Source organism: Ciona robusta, chromosome 5, assembly GCF_009617815.1.
Source record: "Ciona robusta chromosome 5, ASM961781v2".
NCBI classification, from domain to species: domain Eukaryota; kingdom Metazoa; phylum Chordata; class Ascidiacea; order Phlebobranchia; family Cionidae; genus Ciona; species Ciona robusta.
Window position 1 is genome coordinate 268,081 of NC_143239.1, and position 13,704 is coordinate 281,784.

Below are 13,704 nucleotides of genomic sequence, written 5' to 3' on the forward strand. Positions count from 1 at the left end.
CTGACAAAGTGTCCCATTTTCCCCCACCCTACTATACATGGTAACTCTTAAGCTGGCACGAGGTGTATTAACACTCGTGTTTAACGACTGTCGTTTTCCGGCCACGCGAGATAGAGTAAGTACATTCATTCATTCATGGTCATTGTATTTGTTCCGACCTACTGCGTAGCGCAGTAGCGTCAGGGCGTATGCGCAATGGCGCCCGGTACAAATACATCGGTCGGAATATATCAGGACACCGAGCTCTTTATGCATATTAAATATATTCTGTATAGTTCAGTGCGGGAATTATAAATAATTGACAGCTCTTTTTATCAATTTCGGTATAAAGTAGCTCTACAACATGTTGAATTTTAATATTATTTGAAAGGATTATAAATTTTATTATATGAATGTAATCTGCTTAAACTTTATTTAGTAGAATGTTCAAATTTGGAGATTGTGGCATCATTATAAATGATCAAATGATTGCTAGTCTTTTTTGTTCTGTATACTACATACTAGGATCACCTAGGTCTTAGAAGTTTCCTATGTATACTTATCATTATTACCAACAACAAAAGTATCAGCTAAATTCCTATTTTTGAGCATCGTGAATAAATTTGAATGCATTGTTGACGACAAATTAAATAATTACTTTAAAACTAAAGAAAATAACATAAAATTAATGAAACATAATCATTTTTTACACTGAAACAATACAATAATATAAGTGCATATATGCTCATTGCACGATAACATATTCAAGTATTTCAGTGTGTTAAAATTAAATGTAAAAGTAAAATTATTAGCATAAAGAAATGTACAAAGTTTAACACTACAGTATGTCTTAATATAAACCTAACGTTACAAAGTTGGCACTGTGCAGGGATTAGACCACTGCAATGTTAATGTTTTTTTTATGTTGAAACATGAATCAAAATTTACAAATATTGCACAAAAACTGAACGAACTCCAAGTTCCTACCATTTTATTTCATTCAGCAGTAATTCTTTATTCAAATAGAGAATTCTGAAAAAATCATTGATATTAATATTATGTTAAAATATAAACTATACACAAACATTAGTAGACCTAAACCAATATTTAAATGGGGCAGCATACATACTAAGTGCAATTAAATATATAAAAAAACGTCCTATCTAATCCCAGTGTTTAAAGATATTTGCAGAAATACTCATAATTAGTCTTACAAATAAAAACTAAGATTTTTACCTGATTCATAAACAAGTCTTGACTTCCATTAGTAAGCGTTGAATTTATAGATGCAAAAGGATCATTCTGAAAGTCAGGCACTGAGTTAGAATTTGTGATCGGTGCTCCTATGTTTGTTCTGGGTGTCGGTGTTGGGGCAGTTAACCCATCTGTGTCTACTGGAACACCTCCAACAGAGTTACGAAGATAACTGTCAAAGTTGGGGGATACTGATTCATTGCTGCGTGGTGGAGGGGCTGGTTTGGACATTTGGAAATTTTTAAACATATCTTTCTTGTTTGATGCAGCAGATGAGCCCATGCCTGGAATGAGACTTGCAAATGGATCTGGTTTATCTTTCTTATCCGCTTGCGGATTAAGAGAATCTGGGATTTGATTGACAGGTGCTAAGATTGGATCAGGGCTAGACAAAAAAGGATCACCGAATGGATTCTGTGGAGCTCCACCTTGAACTGAGAAATTAGGGGGTTGCATGGCTCCTGTGCGAACTGGTATGTTAGGTGCTGGACCTGATGGGAAAGCTGGTGCAACTGCTGGTTGTGCGTATGGTTGAGATGGCATGGAAAGGTTACCAGCTTTTTGACCCGCATACATGCTTTGTTGAATACCATAAGCAGGATTTTGTTGTTGTTGTACACCAAATGCAGGTTGTTGTTGTTGTTGTTGTTGTTGTACACCAAACACAGGTTGTTGCTGTTGTTGTTGTTGTTGCTGTACACTAAATACAGGTTGTTGTTGCTGAACGTTGAAGAATTGAGCTGGATTTTGTTGTGCATTGCCTGTAAGTGCATCATGTCTAAATTGTCAGCCATAAAATATATAGATGAATAAATACAATAAAAAAAACAACTACCCAGAAAGTTTGTGGAAAGTTTACTTGTGGTAACACATAAGCTGACACAAGGTGTTTTCTGGCCATGCCGAAATAAAGCAAGTTACATTCATTCATTCATTGTGGCTACATACATATATCAGATGGTAACTACCTTGTTGAAAGCTTGCAAGTATTTGGTCCTTCGTTAATTTTGCACCAGGATTGGGAGCTGGTTGAACAGCATTAAGACTTAGAGCTTCCAAGTCATTACTGTAAGATGCGTTTCGTTTTGGAACATTTGGGTCACTCTGTAACAATTATAAGTTGTATCTGTTTACATAATTCTTATCAAAAGTTGTGTCATGATTAGGTATATCAAAGTTAGCATGACAAGCATTCTACACCAATACTACCCTGATAAGAAAAATTTTAACCTTTCTTATTAAATGGAAAGTGTTTGTTTTGAGTAGTCCAATTAAAATATTTTATTGATCCAGCAAGTACAAAACCCAACCCCTCCAAAATATGCCATAAAAACTGAAATTGGAGGAACTTACCATTCCAAACATGTCTGGTTCAGCACTCGGGGCCACCGGTGTGTCGGGAGATGTTGGTACATTATCTGGCCATGGATTAAATGCATCCAGTTCTGACATCTAAGTACAAAGTAATTGTAAAAGACAATCCATAAATATTGAGTGGTAGCTTATAAGTACCATACTGTCATTTTATTTAATTCTAAAAGGAAGCTATGCAACATACTTGATGTATATTATGGAGTTCTTGTTTTAGATTTACAATGTCATTGTTTTGTGGAGGTTGATCTACATGGTTGATTGGTCGGTTACTTGGCACTGCATATACTTCCTCTGATTGATCTTGTTTCTGTGGAAAATTTTAGTCTTGGCGAAATATGAAAGTGGAAGTATTACTCTAAATAATCTACTTGTCATACCTAGAACAGCATTGATAAAACTATTCAATACCAGATTAATAGAATAATTGAATAAATGTAACTTGCTTTATCCTCTCGTGGTCAAAAAACGACAGTTATTGTAATACAGATGTTCTGTTTCATACACCTCGTGCCAGCTTATGAGTTACAACATGTCCACATAGATATGTAACTTTGTGGGTAATTGTGTTTTTGTGTATAGCCGACAATTTAAACAACCAATTAATGACTACTCAGTTGGAGCAATCGTCGTTAAGTGTCTTGCCCAAGATACACCCTGACTTCCATGGCAGTGGCAACAAATCTTGAACCCAAAACCTCTGTGTTAGAGGCAGAAAATCACCCACAACTTGCCAAAATGATACAAAATTAATAACATTTTGAATTCACAACACAAGGATAAATAAGGGAGCACCAAAGTGTACTTTATAATGTTTATATGTTATTTATACAACTTTGACTTACTGTATTATTTACCTCCTCCATCTCCTTCTTCTTCATATCATACACAACTTGAAATAAATCCCGCAATGTCAGAACCAAAGTTTCTGCTGCTTTCGCTGTTTTGATCCCGAAAAATTGATGCTTTCCCGTTTCTACTCCAAAGATGTAACCGAATGCTCGGCGATCCGTGAGATCGCGTGCAATAAATGAGATACGATGCACAGGGTGGGTATGTAATATTGTCTGTGTAGTATTGTGAATTGAAATGTTTAACTTCTATATTACGTTGAGAAGAATGTTGATGTCACTGTTATACCTATTTCACAGGTAAAAACAGCTTTCAAAGTGTAAATACGTTGTACATGAATGCTAACTATGACAACAAGTGTTGCAACAAAAATTTTTTTTTTCTTGCTTGGCAGGGCAACCACAATTGAAATAACACAGGTGTTCTATTTCATACACCTTATGTCGGCTTACAAGTTACCACATGTGTAACTTTGTAGAATATTATATTTTCAATTTAGAATTTTGTTTATGTATATGTGACAATTTTCACTTGAAACCACTGAATTTGAACATTTACTATTAAGTGTCTTTTTTAAGGATGCATATGCTTCTATTTGTAGCAGCTTTAAGGCCAAAAACCCACATTTTCTGGGCTAGAGGCAGGTGTCCTAACTACTCAGTCACATTATCTGTACCAAATAAAAATTTTATACCCTACAAGAAATAAAGCGGTTTTAATTAAAATTTTAATAATTATAACTTACCCCTGTTGAAATGTCAATAATTTTTAAACCAGCTAATGAAACATTTACGATAATCTTTGTTTTGTGTTGACCAGAGGCTTTAACAACCGCCTGTGTAAAAAAAGTTGGTATTAAGCAGAGTCCGTGTATAAACATGAGTTATTTATCTTACAGGGCAAGCAAAATGAGGCTAATTTCACCGATTATTTACCCTAGCAACGGGAATTTTTAAACATATTTTTCTACTTAGTCACAGTTTATTCATAGGACTCAAAAACTGCAAGCCACTTTTAAGCTTTAATAAATCTACACAACTACTTAAAAATTTGTTTTATTTTATATGCATCCCGAATTGTATTAAAAACATTAAATAGAATAAATTTAGCTATACATGTACATATTTATATTATGTCTATGATCAATTTAGCCCCATCTGCTGTGTGCTATGTGATTTCTATGAGCGACGTGAAATAACTCATGTTTATATACGGACTCTGGTATTAAGGAATAAAGTCACCGACTCACCGACATTGAATAAATGAATAAATGTAACTTACTTTATCCTCGCATGGTCGGAAAAGGACAGTGGTTATAACACGGGTGATAACACACTTTGTGTTAGCTTAGGAGTTACCATGTATGTTACTTTGTAGGTATACAATTATTTTTTTGTATTTTTTAACTTTTTTATATATATATGGCTGACAAGAAACTACAAAAGAAATAGCAAACCTTAAGTTTAAGTATGGATTCCTGGCACATTTGGTCTCCTCTTGAATCAGGCACATCATCAACACCAATAAGTTTTGCTTTAAAACTTGAACCGTTTCCACGGAATCGGTCTCCAGGATCAGGTGTTGTTGCATCTGATGCCAAAAAAACAGTTTAAATTAGCATTTTTGTGTAAATTCCGATTCTATGTATCACATTAGGAGCTGTATGCTTAAGCACAATTGTTAGAGAAAATGCATTGTCGTAGGATACCAGTTTCAAAGCTAAAGGCTTCTCTTATTGTCAATGTGAGGAGAACTTAATGACAATTTATCCAACTCATTAAACATGTTAAACACATTTATACAAAGTACACACAGTGGCTTCAGCAAAACCTCTTATCTATGGAATGTCGTTTTTAAAATGCTTTGACCATTGTAAACATAGGAGGGCACGACACTTAACACTAGTTACCCCAGCCCAACAGTCATTAATACATTTTCCAAAAGTACATTTTTTTGGCACCCAATAAATCCTAAAATGTACTTAGACACTCGTGTTATAACGATGGGTGTGCTTGGCCTCGCAAGAATAAATAGGTCACATTAATTTACCCATGAGTACTTGGCAAATGTTAGCATATGGTGAATGTCAAATTTCAACAACCAAACATGACGAACAAGAGAACCACATAAACAAAATTTGTTTTTAAACAAAACGCACCTAGAACTTCCTTCTTTTCTACTCCAAGACTCACAGAAGTATGTGTCTCTGAATTATTTTCCGGGGCATTACCAGTTTCAGCCATAATACTCTTGATTCCAATTAAACAGCCTGTGATTTTTAAGATTGTTTAGTCTTATGAAGTTGTGACTACTTATCTAAACAAGTCGAAAGCAGTTTTGTTCGGCGCCGTGGCACTGTTGGTGCTGGCTTGCTTCTAACCCATAAGTTATGGGTTCAAGACTCGTCATTACTATTATTGTGGCCGTATGTGTCCTTGGGCAAGAAACTGAACGACAGTTGGTCTAACCAAGTGGTCACTAATAGGTTTTCTAAATTGTCAGCTACTCAGCTATACACAAAACGTTCCAAAAAACCATCACCCACAAATCACCCCTACATTTATGGTAACTCGTAGAAACATAACACCTGTGTTATAACAACTGTCATTTTCCGGTGACGCGAGGATAAAGCAAGTTAGTGAAGTTACATTCATTTATTACTTTATAATTCAGTAATTCAAAATAAACAATAACTTTAAACTGGTTTTCTGTATAGGTGGTTTCCCTAAAAGGAACTTATGTTTTGAATTACTGAGCACGTTGGTGGCACGGAAATAAAAACAAGAGATCAAAAATCTAATGCGTAAACACGTTTAAAACTAATTAGCATAGTATTAATTGATAATTTTACTACCAAATTTAATTTCTACTTAAATGGTAATAGTTGGTTCAGTCGTGAATCGTTTTGTGGATTTCTTATCTTACCAACACGTGCCCTCCTAAATTTCCAGACAGTGTTTTCGCTATGTTAAAGTACATGAGAAAGGTAGTCGTTAATAAATCGCTAATCATGAGCTTTCAAATCTAAAAATTTAGTCTAAAAATTATAAATATATATTATGATTTGATTTCAATCAAGAGAATAAAGTGTAAACGCTAGAATTAGGAATTGAGATAAGTGCGGAAAAAGTCGCGCAAAAAACAACGATCTATATGACCACCAACGTGTTCAATAACGTGTTTAAAAAGAATAGAACGCGCATCTCCAATGTCGGCAAAGGAGAAAGGTTGATACACTCTTCTTCTTTCGCGGGTCGTTCCCGTTTACTATTGTAGTCAATGGAAAATTATAAGGTAAAACAACTATTTTCTAATATATATTTCTAACAAACCGTTTGTTTCAAGGTTTTTAATTAAATTTATTAAAAAATTAAATTCCCTAGACAAGTGGTAAACTGCAAGCGTTAATCTACCAACAACTAAACTGGCCTAATAAACTTGAATAGTTGGTGTAGTTTTTGAAATACACAGCTAAAACCCCCCAAAACCACTGTGCGCCTATCTTTTACAATGCAGACCAAGCGAAATGGGTGCGGAGTTGGCAGTCACCTAAATGGAAAAAAAAGAATATGTCACGGTTTTGGGCAGTTGCGTGTTCTACTCTATTTTTATTTCTGTGGATGGTGGTCACACATATTTTTTAGTCAAACTGTGGTAGGTTGGTACACTTTTATCTTTTACGAGTACCCATTTGGTAATAGACGAAAACAAATGTAACAGTTATGTTTGACAGTATTTTCATGATCCAACGAAGCGGGCGCTAAAGGCGATTACCATTGTTATAAAACTCGGTGTTAATCGAACACAATATACTTGGCTGAAAAAAAGCACAATAGTAATATGCTCATTTTGAATGCTCGCTGAGTTAGATTAAAACTGCCGAAATGTTTGTAGTTTGAGAGTTTGAATCTTCAACCCAATGTCGTAGTTTAATAAAAGTAAGTTCAAATATTTTGTAGGGTTGGATTTTGGCTCATAAAATTAACTTTAGTTTTGTAAAAACCACAAAGATTTTGAACAGTCTTATCTTTCCTTGCCTGCTATCAAATCGCTAAGTATTCCCTGGTGTGTGTTTAATATACTTTGTCGAAATGTTGTCAAATAATGAAGGTAGGGTAATACTTATTGGTGGTATCACCAGAAAAAACGTCATATAGTGGTAGAGTGGGGGAAGATGGTACACGTAATCCTGTATTGTCCAATATTTTCAAATTTAAAATACATAACGGTTTTTGGGTGTTACCACGACATGGTACTATCATTACTTTATTATTTTACAACAACTTTAACAAATTTAAAACATATAATAATACACACGAGAAGTTATATAGCGATTCGCACAACAGGTGTAATTTTACAAATTCGAAAACACATAGGGCGAGGTGGTACAGTTTATAATTGTTAATTTTGTTTAGTAAGTAAATTTATTATTATAGGAATACACGTAAATAACACCAAATAATAGTGTACGCTTTGAAACCCCATCATACAAATTCTTTTTCTTTTCCTTCTACTTGGTATTGTTTGATAAAGAAAATTGTTGAAACATTAATTGATAAATATTGTATCCTACAAATGTATATAAACTTGTAACAACAGAACATTGACAATAACTATTAATAAAGTTTACATTTTTTAAGACAAATTGGGTACTGCTACACTATTTATCGCACAAGCAACACTTCTCAAAAATTATCTCCAAGTGCAAATGACTGAATTTCGATAATATTTTTCATATAATATTTTAATATTATATCAGTATACAATAACTTTAAATAACCATATGATAACTTTAAAAAAATACTTTATAAACTATGTAATTAATAGCAGAACTTAAAAAAAACACAAATCTACAACGTTGGGGGGTAGACGGGATAAAAAATTGAAATATTTCTCTAAAAGAATTCTGCAACTTGCAGATAATCTGACGAAATCAAATATTCAAGTTTTTTTAGGGAGCTATAAAACTAGCTTAAGTTCACACCCCCAAACTACAGAATTTCATCGGCTTTACTATGATTAAGCGAGTATTTAAAATTAGCCTTTTACTATTACACATTTTTTACCTGTTCAAGAGTACTGTTTTCTGTTTAATATTATCATTAAATGGGGGTTCGTAAAAGCAAAATTAAAATATTCTTGTCTCACACAGTGCCCAATCTTCCTCAAGCCTCCACTTAATACGAACAATTAATGTTAATACAGGTCTTAAACGTAATAGCTGCAAGTTTGATGGTGATGTTTTTGTTACGGAGAAAAAATGTCTAACGTTTGATTGCACTCAAATAAAGATGTTGTAAAAGACGCATCATTTAGCATAACGTGTTTAGTTTGCAGTGTTACAATTAAACCTATATATACAGCAACCAAATGGCATAGAGTCAATAAACAGTTTAGTGCTGCTGAAGTCGGGCAGTTTATTCAAACGTTAATCTAGACAAAAAACACAGAGTGAGTTTTACATACTTTAAAAAAATATGTTTGTTATACCTTTGATTATACTCACGATCCTATTTTATAAAACAGCGAACAAATCGTAATTAAGGGCAAACGACAGTGATTAAATCATTACAAAAATGAACGGCAGCATCTATCAAAAGCAAGCTGCTAAATCTAACCCACAGTAACTTACAATCAGTTTGAAAATATAGCCTTTAGTTACAGATACCTTTATAAACAAAACACCCCACAACAAACCCAGGCAGAATAAAAGTAAAGTCAGCAAATTATTTGAGGTATCGCAAAATGAAATTAATTATTGACGCAAAACACTGGTCATTTACAATAGGAATGTATGGACAGATACAGGATCATTTCAAACCTTAACGACTGGCTTATGTCATATTTAATAGACTAACAATCTATCAAGTGGTGATAGGTGATCTAAACGCAAAACAATCCACTGAATCATAAAACGTTCAGCTGTAACTGAAAAAACTCATACTTTTCGAAACTGACATGATGACATGTCTAAACATATTTATTTACTAATGCTTGTTGTATTTATATTGTTATTACAAAGTTGATTCGAATAGATCGCGGAACTCTATATAATCACAGCAGTATACCTGCGCAGTCAGTAGCTAGTCTGTGTACGACATCGTTAAATCTGTTAAACATTAATAACAAACAAACTATGCAATAGTTATAATCCAGCAGGTACCTGACGCATGTTCGTACCACTAACACTCATGTGCAATGAACCAAACAATAAGTTACCAATTATAATAAAGAATTATCAGGTCGTTGGTGCTGTAAAATTGTCAAGCACATATTGTCCAATACTTAAAAATCAAAATATATAGTATATAGGGTAAGTGAAGGGGGGACTCGGAAGATGACTCTTTTAAAAACCTCCTTTTACTGATACCTTTTTGATGATAGACAGAAATAATTGTTATAGAATATAGATTAAAGAATGTTTGACAGTATATACTCACGGTCCAACAAAGTGCACGGTTTTCGATGTTAAACAAATACACATTTTTTAAATGCTGAAAAGGCATAATAATATGATGCTTATTTTGATTGCTCCCTGAATCATTTTTTGTAATGTGTAGTTTTCGAATTTGAATTACCAATCCATTACCATGGTTAAATAAAATAGGATAAAATATTTTGCACACTTTGAAGATGTATACATGCATAGCACAAGTTGTTAGTTTCGGTAGGTTAACCACAAGTTGCATATGGTAGGGTGGGGGGGAGATGAGACACTTTGTCGGACGAGATATTTTTAAATTGTTGTCAGTTAATAAAGGGTGGTAGTACTAATTCGTTGCATCATCCAAAAAACGGCATCTATTTTGATTTTGGAAATATTTGGCAATATGTGTTTAAGTGTCTCATCTTCCCTCATTGTACTATAGTAAATCACCAGAAATAATGCTGTGGTACGCTTTTAAAATCTAGTTTGAATATTCTTTTCTTTGCTCTACTACTGCTAAATCGGCTTTGACGCGCGTTAATGTCTTGATAATACTGTTAAATAATTCTATAATATTGTTTTTGTGATTAACAATAAATTTTGGGAGGAGGGGTAAAAGAATTTTTTTTAAAATCACGTTTGACAAAGTTTCCTATCCTCGTCCACCCTATCATCGAGTTATGTCCAAAAATTGGATTTCTTTGCCACGTGGTTGCGGATATTTTCTTAACTACAGGTCAAAATTGAAAAGGGTTGCATTTATATCATTTATCTCATAATACCATTCTAACGGTAATTCAAAATTAATTCTATCTAGAATATTGACCGAGTTATATTCGAAACACAAGGTATGTATACGTTGTTGCATATGGACTGAATTCTTTTAACGCCCTTTGAGAAGTTACATTTTAAGCTATGCTTTTACTTGTATAAATTAACCGTGTTATTTATATTCTATTTGAATAAGATAAGAATTTGGACTGTGACTCATGACGGAGTGCCTAACTCTGACATGTTACAGCATTCTACAAGACATGCATGGTACATTGAATAAGTAGTATTATACCCATTGATGCAATACTTATAGTAGGGTGGGGGGAGACGGGACACCTTAAGCACACAATATTAAAAATATCCTGATCGTGTTTTAAACAACAAACAACGGAATATGGAAGTCGAGAGGGCACGTTTTATAATTTTTTAATTGTTCTTTGTTTACTACCAAAGGATATGAAAAGATAAAATGAAAAGGTGTCCCATACCATCCCCCACCCTACTGTATATACCGTCAATAGGAATCAACAATAAAGATATACTCATTCTTCTCGAGTCATTTCTATTTTTCAACACATACTTAACACTGGCCAAGTCATCTTAATGATCGAGGCTAGATATTCTAAAAGAATATTTGGAATTAGACCCAGAGACCCAAGCGACCCAGAGACCCAAGCGACTTAGAGACCCAAGAGGTAGCGTTATACACTTACATTGTCAGGAGACTCGCACGCCGTATCCAACCAGAGAACAATTCCCGATCGACACCTAGTGTGGACAACCGCAACATTATATCTATACTGAAGGTAACTTCGGCGGGAATTCGCAACACAAACTTGGCACTGTCTTTTTCGAAGTTATTCATGTTAAATATAAAATATATGTAATTTATAAATTAAACAGGGTAACAGGCTTTAATAAACAATCTAAATATGTTCCAGAAGTAGCACTGTTGTATATTTCTATGTTTTCCTCAGCCGCAGCATGTTTATCACAAAATAGTAGGAATGTACACGTGCTGGATTCATTGCATCATAATAGCGATTGTTTGACCTGGCAATTGATTACGACATAATAGCAATTCCCCAGTTGATTATTTTGGTCATATTAGCGATTGTCCCCTTGATTATTTAGCCTGCAAGTGCTTGAAAACAGGTTGGATGTTTGCCTTTTTAACGTTTGCGGGTAAGTAAAGATATAGGTTTGCAAAAATACTTTGTACGTGGGTAAAGCAACGCTTCTGTTTAAAAAAAGCTTGAAACCACTGCAGTAGGAAATATACCATGAAATGCCACGCTCCCCGAGTTTACGTAATTAATGTAAATTAAAATAATGCCTATGACAATCACTAAAAGATCATTTGCGATCATTTGGTATGATCTTGTTAAGGGCGCTCGCTTAATAAGGTGCTACCACCTGGAGACACCGTACCACAGTTTGGAAACTATTGGATGAAAGAAAGAAAGAAAGAAAGAAAGAATGAAAGAAAGAAAGAAAGAAAGAAAGAATGAATGAATGAATGAATGAATGAATGAATGAAAGAATGAATGAAAAGAAAGAAAGAAAGAAAGAAAGAAAGAATGAATGAATGAATGAATGAATGAATGAATGAATGAATGAATGAATGAAAGAAAGAAAGAAAGAAAGAAAGAAAGAAAGAATGAATGAATGAATGAATGAATGAATGAATGAATGAATGAATGTAACTTGCTCGCGTGGCAGGAAAAGTCGTTATAACACCGGCGTTCACACATCTCGTGCAGGCTTACGAGTTACCATGTATGTTACTTTCCAGGTGATTTTTTTGCATAGTTTTTTGTTGTGTATAATAAGGACAACCCATTACTGGCCACTGACAATTGCCGTTAAGTGTCTTGCTTAAGAACCATAGCGAACTTAAATACAGGCCAGACCAACGTACGCAGTATGCAAAAAACTGGAGGCCACCATGCAATGGACTGATATTTACTACAGTTCCATAAATATATTGTGACGTCGATATTTTACCATTATCCTATTATGAACGCATAATACGTCGATTACATTTGAATACGTTTTGAAATGTTTACAGTAGTCCAAAATAACAAGGCAGAAGGTGTTAAGCTGCAAAGTTTCGATTATTTGGACTGCTTTAATGAGTTTAAGATACCGGTAGTCTACGGTACACTATAAAATGTAGTTAACCTGTCAGGTCATCGGTATTTTGTAAGTAAGCGATACTGCGATAGGCTCTATAGTCAAGAGAGTATCGACATGACAGATCTACAATGTCAATGCTAGTGTTCTGAATTTAATGCTATAACGTCTGTACAGATATATAGGTCTGTATTTATAGCTGACTGGTTGTGAGTTGGTCAATAATCTGTCAGCGTATATTGCAGGTATAGCTATCAAGTTTTACTACAGAGATTATTATTACAGCAAATAGTATTGTTAAAATGACACGCAAATGTTGCGTAACAGGATGCAGAGGTAATTACAACATAAAGCATAAAGTAAGCACATTTAGACTGCCAAGGAGTAAAGCTGAGCGAAAGCTTTGGTTATCCATCATACCACGAGACAATACACCGGATAAAACAGATACTGTTGTTTGTGAGAGGCACTGGCCTGTTAATTATGAAAAAATCAAATACTATGGAAAGTTTCGTCCGAAAAATGCTCCATCTGTGTTCGGAGATATTTTACCAAGCCTACTGCCTACAAAGAATAGCATTAAGAAGCCTCGTACCACCACTAAGTCCTTATCAGAAAAACGTAACAAAGGTGAAGATCAAATGAATACATTTTGTGTAAATGAAAAGATACCAGACTTAAGCTCCCTAAAAGACAATTTTTGTTGCAAGGTCTCAGAGAAATATAGTAAGACTGTAACCTTATTTGAAGCCTTCTCAAGTGGGTCAAATATTAAAAATATAACATTGCAATCAAAGGAGTATACACCTGGTACCTCAGTGCCCAAGTTTGCCTTACAAATTTATGATCAATTTAACTTCGATGCTTACAAAGGAGGTGTTAAATGTACCATAACAACTCTCGCAACCATT

At 34.2% G+C, this 13,704-nt stretch overlaps 1 protein-coding gene across 2 annotated transcripts; it reads right to left on the bottom strand.

The window, feature by feature from the left end:
- Positions 1-565: 565 nt before the first annotated feature.
- On the bottom strand, positions 566-6,155 carry LOC149735243 (uncharacterized). Of its 2 annotated transcripts, none has more exons than XM_089878838.1 (9): positions 5,615-6,155; positions 4,913-5,046; positions 4,202-4,291; positions 3,462-3,671; positions 2,792-2,914; positions 2,587-2,685; positions 2,202-2,337; positions 1,216-1,994; positions 566-1,011 (listed from the first exon to the last, which is right to left on the bottom strand). In XM_089878838.1, the coding sequence occupies exons 1-9, from the start codon at positions 5,697-5,699 to the stop codon at positions 994-996; spliced, it is 1,674 nt and encodes a 557-aa protein (XP_089734964.1). In that variant the 5' UTR covers positions 5,700-6,155; the 3' UTR covers positions 566-993. The 2 variants fall into 2 exon arrangements, with proteins under 2 accessions (XP_089734964.1, XP_089734963.1); XM_089878837.1 differs by having other exon boundaries at positions 3,450-3,671; positions 5,615-5,956.
- Between the last annotated feature and the right edge of the window lie 7,549 nt (positions 6,156-13,704).